General features: G+C 34.8%; 1 protein-coding gene across 1 annotated transcript; it reads left to right on the forward strand.

Moving 5' to 3' along the window:
* The first annotated feature begins 317 nt into the window (after positions 1 to 317).
* LOC113054978 (bactericidal permeability-increasing protein) lies at positions 318 to 9,255 on the forward strand. Its single transcript, XM_026220841.1, has 16 exons — positions 318 to 423; positions 2,068 to 2,184; positions 2,603 to 2,717; positions 3,160 to 3,291; positions 3,398 to 3,553; positions 4,277 to 4,340; positions 4,438 to 4,498; positions 4,613 to 4,704; positions 4,787 to 4,963; positions 7,775 to 7,834; positions 8,125 to 8,292; positions 8,405 to 8,472; positions 8,576 to 8,618; positions 8,700 to 8,763; positions 8,863 to 8,939; positions 9,025 to 9,255. Exons 2-16 carry the CDS (start codon positions 2,082 to 2,084, stop codon positions 9,064 to 9,066), a joined length of 1,422 nt encoding a protein of 473 aa, XP_026076626.1. The 5' UTR covers positions 318 to 423; positions 2,068 to 2,081; the 3' UTR covers positions 9,067 to 9,255.
* Positions 9,256 to 9,510: the final 255 nt, after the last annotated feature.

A 9,510-nucleotide genomic window follows, 5' to 3' on the forward strand; every position in this document is an offset into this window, starting at 1 on the left:
CAATTCCATTGAAAACATACAACAATAACATACTTGTCTATGTACTCTTAATGTACATCAGTTCCACAAAAGAATCAAAAAGAAGAATTAAAAGAATTAAAAGAATTAGAAGAATTAAAAAAAAAAAAAACTTTATCCATTGAGACACACCAGGACTTTCTTTAACTATAAATATTTATTTAGAAAATGTAAAGAATGCAAAGTTTACAAGCTTTGATTTATGAAGGGTCTGTTTCCTCAGGTTGTGTATGGTCACCAGAGCATGTCACTGGTTAAGTGAATTTGAAGAGACTCTCTTCCTGTTGCTTTGAATTAGTGCTGTATGTCTCTCTTACAGTTTCACTCAGTGCTGCTGCCAGCTAGCGAGCAGACAGTTCATGCATCCAGACAGGAAGAGACCAAACCACTTCACAACAGTTTAAGGTCAGTGCACATTTATATTTATATTTGTATTTATATATTTATATTTACCCGAAAAACACCAGCCTACATATGTGTGAAATGTATTTTTCTTTTTTTCTGATCTTCTTGGATCATATCTGTAATTATAATGAAAGTGTTTTTTTTACAGACTGAGTCATTTATTTACTTGTGAATATGGCGCATAAGAGATCTGTGTTAACCGATATTCATTTTGTGTAAATATCATGTATTGTGTTCCATATATGGTTAATTTCGATACACAAAATACTGGTGTAAAATTTCCAAACTTTGTAAAAGATGAATAAAAGATTTCCTGTATATGTTATACTTTTTCTATAGCAGGAAGTAAACCCAAGTCACATGACACATTCCTGCAAAATATCTTATCTGCATTTTTTAAATTCTAGCTCGCCTTAATTCAGTGTAAGTATCAACTTGTTCACAGTCATGTGGCTTTATCTGAATGCAAGACAAAGGTCTCATTCAGGGCAACATAACAAATTAGGACATTGCTTGTTTCAGCCATTTCCTTATTCTCCAGCAAAAGCAGAGAGCCAGTAGTTGATGTCAAATGATAGGCTATTATGTGGTCACTTAATATCTTATGTACTATAAATATATGGGAGCTTACTGTAATTGAGTTCAGAAAAGCTAACTTAGGCGATGATGTATGATATAGCTTTTATATGTCAGTTTCACAGATTCCCAAATAGCATGTTAAGCATGTAGACACTGTTACACCTTACCTAGGGAAGAAGCGCAACCTGAAAGGACTTGCATGGACAAAAGCTTTGCAACAACAAGATATTGGAAGTTCAAGTCCCAAGTAAACAAACTCGCAAGTAAATCATACAGAATGAGTTTTTTTTATGATATAGCTTTTATATGTCAGTTTCACAGATTCCCAAATAGCATGTTAAGCATGTAGACACTGTTACACCTTACCTAGGGAAGAAGCGCAACCTGAAAGGACTTGCATGGACAAAAGCTTTGCAACAACAAGATATTGGAAGTTCAAGTCCAGGAGCTGTCAAGGCCAAAATAACAAACAAAAACTATTAGTTTTTAAACCTTTATCTTACCTAACCAAAAAAACAAAACAAAAAAACAAGTACAGTTCACTGCCCTAACAACCTAGGCTTAAAACTGAGATCACAAAGGTTTACAAAAAGAAATGTATCCCAATTTTTGTATTTTTAAGCAATTTTTACCAAGTTTTGGGAAGCTGTTTTGACTGTGTTGAATGAAAGAGGATATTTATTTTCACTTGGGAAAGGTCAATTCAACTGGGTCAGACCAGCAACTTAGTCATATGGTAGATTAACAAACTGTGTATATAAAAACTTTGATGAAGACATAGAAACCAGTAATTATCTTAAAAATATGTTCTTCATAAACAATTCATTTGCCAGTTTCGAGTTTGTTTACTTGGGAGATGTCACAGGCAAAAAAAAAAAAAATTAAAGCTGATTGCTGATTTTTGAAGTGCTGATTTGGTTGAACAGGAGAAGAGCTGTCTGCAGTTGTATTAACGGTGTCTGTTTTTAAAATAGAATCAACTGGATTAGACTGAAGGCAATTACATGGATCTTCTATTCAACTGAAAACACTTATTCTTATGCCCATGATGTGTGTCTCTCATAGGCTAGATTGAAGTCATGTTCCTCTGGTGTGCTCTGGTTCTTGTGAACCTGGTTTCTGTCGCTACAGGCACCAATGCAGGAGTTAAAGTCAGACTAACTCAGAAGGGGCTTGAGTATGGTAAGTAAACACAACAATAATTATTGTAACCCTGTAGAATTAATACAATTAAATAAAATCTGTAATTTATCTGATGTTATGGAACAAAACCTAGTTTTCATACGGTTAAAAAAACTCTGTGTATCATGTGTATGTACAGAGTTTAGCCTTCTTTTTTTATCTCTCATGCCTTAATGAAGATATCAGGGTGGATAGGTCACTAAAAAGGGGGCCTTTTTTAGAGGCCTGTCTAAAAAAATAAATGAAAATAACTTTTTGTTAAACTTTTTGATTAACTTGTAGGTAATCGGTTTATGCTTATGACAGTATATACATTAATATGGGTATGAACTTTGTGGAAAATCATAATATCTCAGACAGATCTCAGGGCACTCATTCTGAGGTACAGCTTCTAAATGTGGCTTTCTTTTGATTGCAGGTCGACAGATTGGAATTGCCTCAATCCAGCAGAAACTCAGAACTATTAAATTGCCCGATATAAGTGGCACAGAAAAGGTGGATCCTATTGGAAAAGTCCAATATAGTTTTACAGGGTGAGATCAGTGTCACTTTTAATTCATGGTCCTATAAATAAAGGTTAAACTTAGTTGACACATTGAAAATTACCTTTGAGTAATTCTTTGAAACACATGATTTCCAATTGATTTGTATACTCCACATAATTTCAAGTGTTTTTTTAAGTGTTGTTATTTTAGAATAGTTGTATAGTGATTTACACTGACAAATAAAACAAATACGATGGAGATAAAATAGATATTTACTTGGTCTTGAAAAATGATTAAAAAAAAAAAAAAATTTCCACTCAGACAGGATTATTTGGTGTATAATACACATTATTGTCTATATTTTAATTAAATAAAGTGTTGAACATATGAGGTTGGGAAGGCACTGAAGAAAAGGAAGGATGAGTTATTGGATTGTTGGGAATATGCTTATAATTGCATATAGCAAAAGCTTCTATGATATATCTATTAGGATGCAGATTGTAAACCTGGGACTTCCCAAGTCAGCACTGACTTTAGTTCCTGGTACTGGAGTCATGCTCTCAATTGGCAATGCCTACATTAATCTGCATGGAAACTGGAGAGTCAAATACCTCAGGATCATGTAAGTCGAGTGTCCACATGATTAATTGAAACTAAACTAAATTAACAAATTAAATTCAGGAATAATGTAAAAGACATTATATAGTATCTGATCTCTTTGTACACAGAAAAGACAGTGGATCCTTTGATCTGGTTGTTAGTGAACTGACCATTAGCACCACTGTTGCAGTCATGAGTGATGACACTGGCCGCCCAACAGTCAGCATGACCAACTGTGCAGCAACTGTGGGAAGTGTCAATGTAAAATTTCACGGTGGGGCAAGGTAACATTATTCAACTAACACACAGCAGTCAAGCCAAAATTCATTGCTAAAGTCAATGTTGAATGCATATTACGTCAGTGTACATCACAATTCAAATAAATTGGAAATCTTTCAATACAGTTGCTCTTTCAAATTAAATGTTTAATGCGGAAGAAGCCATTCCATAAATTAGCGCTGTACAAAGGTTCTTCTCTACAAATATTATGTAACAATAAAAAAGAGGAAGATCTCTGAGGGAAGTGCAATCCTCTGTTTTTAAACTGATGGAAGTGAAAGTAGCGAGACAATGGCAGGACGTAAGAGTCTTCATAGTCTTATAAGTATCAGAAATGTTTGTTGACCTTAAGCAGTTAAGCGATCACTTAGAAGGGTTTAGCTTTGGATAATGTTAGTTTGTATTTATACAACAGAACAGAACCTTTTAAAAAATGTCCTTTAGTAACTCATGTCACATGGTTGTATGCATGAGAATGGTACACAGTTGTTTGTAAATTTTAAATGCTATAGAGTTAGAATTAACTTCTTAACTCTTTTTGAAAAGCTCATCAATTTATTTGTTGCATTAAACATTTCCGATAGTTAAATATCAGTTAATAAAAAATTTCAACAATTCATGATATTATTTGACCATAGACTTAAATACCTGAAACCCATTTTACACCTAATGACTGTTTATACAAACATTAAATTGTTTGCACTTTTATTTTCCTGTATTCATGACAGCTGGTTATATAACCTCTTCAGTTCCTTCATTAATAAGGCTTTACGCAATGCTCTGCAGAAACAGGTAAGGAATTTAGGCTGCGAATACCCTCTTTATTACACACTAAATGTGTGCTGTTAAACATACTGGATTTTAACATTCAATCTATCTGCCATTTCAGATCTGCCCATTGGTGGCTGATTCCATTGCTGACATAAACCCCCACCTGAAAACATTAAATGGTGATATAATAAATCATTATTTATCAATTATTCACATTTCTGATTTGGTATGAAAATCAGCTTCATTCAATTCATTTTAAGTACATTCAAAAAATTTCTGTGTTGATTCACCAGTTTTAGCCAAAGTAGATCAATATGCTGAAATTGAATACTCCATGGTGGGGTCTCCTGTCATTTCTAATACTTCCATTGACTTGGGTTTAAAGGTAATCTTAAGCACTACCATGTGTGGTATGTTTTGAAACACATAGCAACATAACTGAATTTAGATGTTTTCACATTTTATAGGGTGAATTCTACAACATTGGACAACACAAGGAACCCCCCTTTTCCCCAACACCTTTCTCATTGCCATCCCAGGACACAGATATGCTGTACATTGGAGTATCTGCCTTTACCCTCAACTCAGCAGGCTTTGTGTACAACAGAGCTGGTGCCCTCCGCCTCTACATCACTGATGACATGGTGAGATTAATTAAATATGAAGAGTCACTCAAATCTGAAAGTTCAATAGATGTGCAATAGCTGTCTTTTTGATAGATTGTCAATAAGTAATTGTCATGATATTAGCACACAGACTTTACAGTTTGAGTCAAAAATTCAAGAACAAACATTAAAAAAAGAGTGTCATATCTGAATGAACCGCAGCACTGTATTGACTGCTACAGCATTACTTATTTACAAATAGGGAAAAAAAGGTAAGCCTTATTTTTATCAGTTGACACCAAAATAACATAAAAATAGCAATATCTGAACCTAAACTGGATGAATATGATCATATGACTCAAGATGTATCACACTTAAGCAAGAAAACCATAGAAACTTATTTTAATTTTGGGCTTTTCATCAGTCTTCATTTGAATAATTTATTGTATCATCACTGTTTTAATGGCACTATTCCCATACATATTTTTAATCTGGAGAAAATATAGTCAAGACACCTTTATTTATATAGTGCTTTAAACAAAAAAAACATTGAGTCATAGCAACTGAACAAGATTAATTAGGAAAACAATAGTGTGTCAATAATGCAAAATGACAGTTGAATGCAGTTCATCAATAAATTCAGTGATGTCATCATCTCAGTTCAGTTTAAATAGTATCTGTGCTAGAGCTGTAATCGGGCCTTAAAAGTTAGGCCCGACAGGACCCGAGCCCGACAGGTTTCGGCCCGAGCCCGACAAGAAAATTTTGATTGACAGCTTTTTTAAAGACCGAACCCGTTTACAGCCCGACATTATTCAAATGTGCGCACGCACACAGCTCTTTTGCCTTTTGCCAACAATGAGCAATTTATTCATGTTTTAACATAATTTACTCATAAATAACGTAGACTAGACCACTTGGAAGTTGGAATAAAGAAATAAAATAAGTCCTGTGTCACATCGTAACATCTCAGCATTCTAGACCAACGCACCAATAAAAACGAGTCATTTAAAAAAAAAAAAAAATTAAGATACATTTTAAATTAAGATGGGTATTTGGCAATAACGAAATTAAGATAAAGGCTCCGCCGGATTTGCTTTATTTAATAAAAGAATAATGCCAACATTAGCGTAAACACTCTGTCAACATTATGCATTTAAGACTCAATGAATATTTAGTTATCATTTGAAAAACCTTTACTCACAGAGATTAGGCTAGGTTTACATGTTTATGTGGAGGAAAATGATTGAATCCACTGTAGATGTCTTCAGCGCGTTCCTGCGCTCACTGATGGTGCATCATTATTCACTCATTATTCTCATTATAAGCATGGTTAAAACTTTTCCACACCTCAAAGTTTGCTTTAGTTGCTGGTGCAACCAAAACGTAATCACCAGAGGCAAGCCTCCATTACACCTGCTCAGCATTCATTTTCGCATCTTTCTCGTGCTAATCGAAACACATCACATGACCGCTCGTTTACCTCGCAAACCGGAGTGCAAGCCCGAGCCCGGCCCGAGCCCGCGTAAGATGATAGAAATTAAGCCCGAACCCGACCGAACCCGTCGGGTCCCGACGGGTCCCGTCGGGTTCGGGCAAAGATCTTCAGCTCTAATCTGTGCAATCATTTGCAATCAAGTTAACAATATCGCTGTAAATGAAGTGACCCCAACTAAGCAAGCAAGAGGCGGCAGCGGCAAGGAACCAAAACTCCATCGGTAACAGAATGGAGAAAAAAACTTGGGAGAAACCAGGCTCAGCTCGGGGGCCAGTTCTCCTCTGACCAGATGAAACCAGTAGTTCAATTCCAGGCAAAGTCAGCAAAGTCAGATTGTTTCCGGTGGTCGTCTGAGACAAAGTCTTTGCAGGGGATCTGTATCTGGGGCTTTAGTTGCCCTGGTCTCTGCTGTCTTTCAGGGCTGTAGAGGTCCTTTCTAGATGCTGATCCACCATCTGGTCTGGATACGTACTGGATCCAGGTGACTGCAGTGATCCTCTGACTTGGATACCAACTGGATCTGGTGGCTACGGTGACCTCGGAATAAGAGAGAAACAGATTAATATTAGCATAGATTTCATTCTTCTAATGATGTAGCAAGTATATCAGGAGTTATAGGAAGTGTTCCCTGTTCCGGTTTACCTAATTAATGTAGCCTAAAAATCCTTTAACAGATTAGGATATTAGAAGCATATTAGTGTGTTATGTGCCAGGTTAAAGTGATGAGTCTTTAATCTAGATTTAAACCATATAATGGAATTTGACCAGGTCTGGTTTGCTTGGAACAAAACACACTGAAATCACGATTTCAGTGTGGCAATTACCAAAAGTCTTGTTCATTTACCATTGAAAGATTTCTGCAAAAAATTTTATATATATAAAAAAAAATGTATATTTTTTCTATATATATAGAAAAAAAATGTGGTAGCCCTGCTAGAAATTAATTACAAATATATATATATATATATATATATATATATATATATATATTTGTAATTAATTTCTAGCAGGGCTACCACATTTTTTTTCTGCCATCACCCACCCCAGGGTCTGGCAGCAATGTATTCCCCCACATGTGACCACCCTGTTAGAATTTTCTCTTTATGAGCTTACTTTTTGCATTGTCCCCCTTGGTGCAGGTGCCAATTCTGTCAAAAAGAGGCATTACAAACGTTTTAAGAATTTTCACTGCATCATTTGGGATTTCCTTTAAGACTTCCATTATATATAGTATATATAACACAGTGATGACAGAACTAGAATGGCCAGAACTTTGATCTGCTGGTTTGTTCTTCATAGAAGTCTACCTGATAGCAGCTACTTTTATAATTTATTATGTTTGTTTTTTGCAGATTCCCTCTGGCTCTCCAATTCGTCTGAACACAAATACATTTGGCGCATTCATTCCTCAAGTATGAAAATAAATAGATATGTTCAGTCAATAAATTAAAAACACATTCAAACACACACACAGTTTTTTACAGTACAAACTCACACAATATTTAAAAAATAAAAATAAGAATAATGGATTCTGTATGAATTATAATCTTGTTACCTCAAGAAGACAAAAAAAGTCCCCACAAAGTCAAAAGTTACTGGTATTACTACTATCATTCTGGGGACATTTGATCCCAATAATGTGGGAATACCAGGCACATACTGTACATTCACACAAAATTAACTCTAAGATGACTCTTTTCAGATTCAGAAAATGTATCCTGGTCTAATGATGAAGTTGTTGGTTGAGACAGTGAAGGAGCCCCTCATGACATTTGAACCGAACAACATGACTGTTCAGGCCAGCAGTACAGTGACAGCTTATGCAATTCAGCCCAACAGCACACTATCTCCACTCTTTGTCCTCAATCTAGTGAGTCTAGTTGGTCACCAGGAGGAGGGATAATCAAAAAATTAATTTAAATGAGGTATGATTTTTTTAATTTTTATTAATGGATTTAATGGGTTTCCCCTTCAACGAACAGGAGGGCAGCGTCAGTACTCACATATATGTGACTGAGCTCAAACTGGCAGGAAATGTGACCCTAAACAAGTGAGTTTTGGAGCAATAATTGCATACTATAAATACTACTAGATATGTGTTTATGTTCTTAAATTATTAAAGAATTGATACAAACTATAATTCTCTTGAGCAGAATTGATATGAGCTTAGCAAAAAGCTACGTAGGACCATTCCAGGTACGGAGAAACTAGGAAATGTGTTAAAAACGGACCTAAAAGCATTAATTCAGAATCTAATCATAAAATTTTTATCAACAGGTGAAATCCCTTGACAATATTGTCACAATAGTCTTGAAGTTTGCCGTCATCCCCAAGGTTAATGGTAAGAGTTTATTATAATTATCTTTTCTTGTTGGCATTTTAAGTGAAAAAATATTATTTAATTTTTATTGTTATTTACTCATGGGATTTTTCTTTTCAGCTCGTTTACAGGAAGGTTATCCACTTCCTGCCATTGGAAAGATGCAGCTTGTAAACAGTCAACTCCAGGTTCTGAAGGTAAGCTTTTGTATATATCATTGTGATACTTTTTTATATAGAGACTATATTGTCATAATAATAATAATAATAAAAATTCCCACAGGACTACTTGTTGATTGGAACGGATGTTCAGTTCACAGGATAAATCTGAACGAAATTGACAAAGGAAAGTAAATAAATAAATAAATATCTACTACTGAAGACAATGTTTTTAAAGTTGATTTATTTTTTATTTTTTGAAAAAGAAATAATTTACATTTATTACCTTTCTAACTTTGTCTCACATACATGTTTTGAATAAATAAACCTGAGGACACTTCCCCCCACAAAGCCATATTTCTGTTGGGCCTCTCTATACAACTTTTATTAGGTTTTATAATTTAGTGGTACACTGTAAAAAATGACTGTAAAATACAAACCTGTTCAATGGTTAAAGGGGGGGTGAAATGCTATTTCATGCATACTGAGTTTTTTACACTGTTAAAGAGTTGGATTCCCATGCTAAACATGGACAAAGTTTCAAAAATTAAGTTGTACGTTTGAAGGAGTATTTTTGTTCCCAAAATACTCCTTCCGGTTTGTCACAAGT

Source organism: Carassius auratus, chromosome 36 (assembly GCF_003368295.1).
Source record: "Carassius auratus strain Wakin chromosome 36, ASM336829v1, whole genome shotgun sequence".
Lineage (NCBI taxonomy): Eukaryota > Metazoa > Chordata > Actinopteri > Cypriniformes > Cyprinidae > Carassius > Carassius auratus.

What these genes read in the sequence shown, in the direction of transcription:
- LOC113054978 (XM_026220841.1), top strand. Translation starts at nt 2,082, where the DNA reads ATGTTCCTCTGGTGTGCTCTGGTTCTTGTGAACCTGGTTTCTGTCGCT. An exon ending in CCACCTGAAAACATTAAATG is followed by an intron (nt 4,499 to 4,612) that starts GTGATATAATAA and finishes TTGATTCACCAG; the next exon opens with TTTTAGCCAAAGTAGATCAA. An exon ending in CACTCTTTGTCCTCAATCTA is followed by an intron (nt 8,293 to 8,404) that starts GTGAGTCTAGTT and finishes TTCAACGAACAG; the next exon opens with GAGGGCAGCGTCAGTACTCA.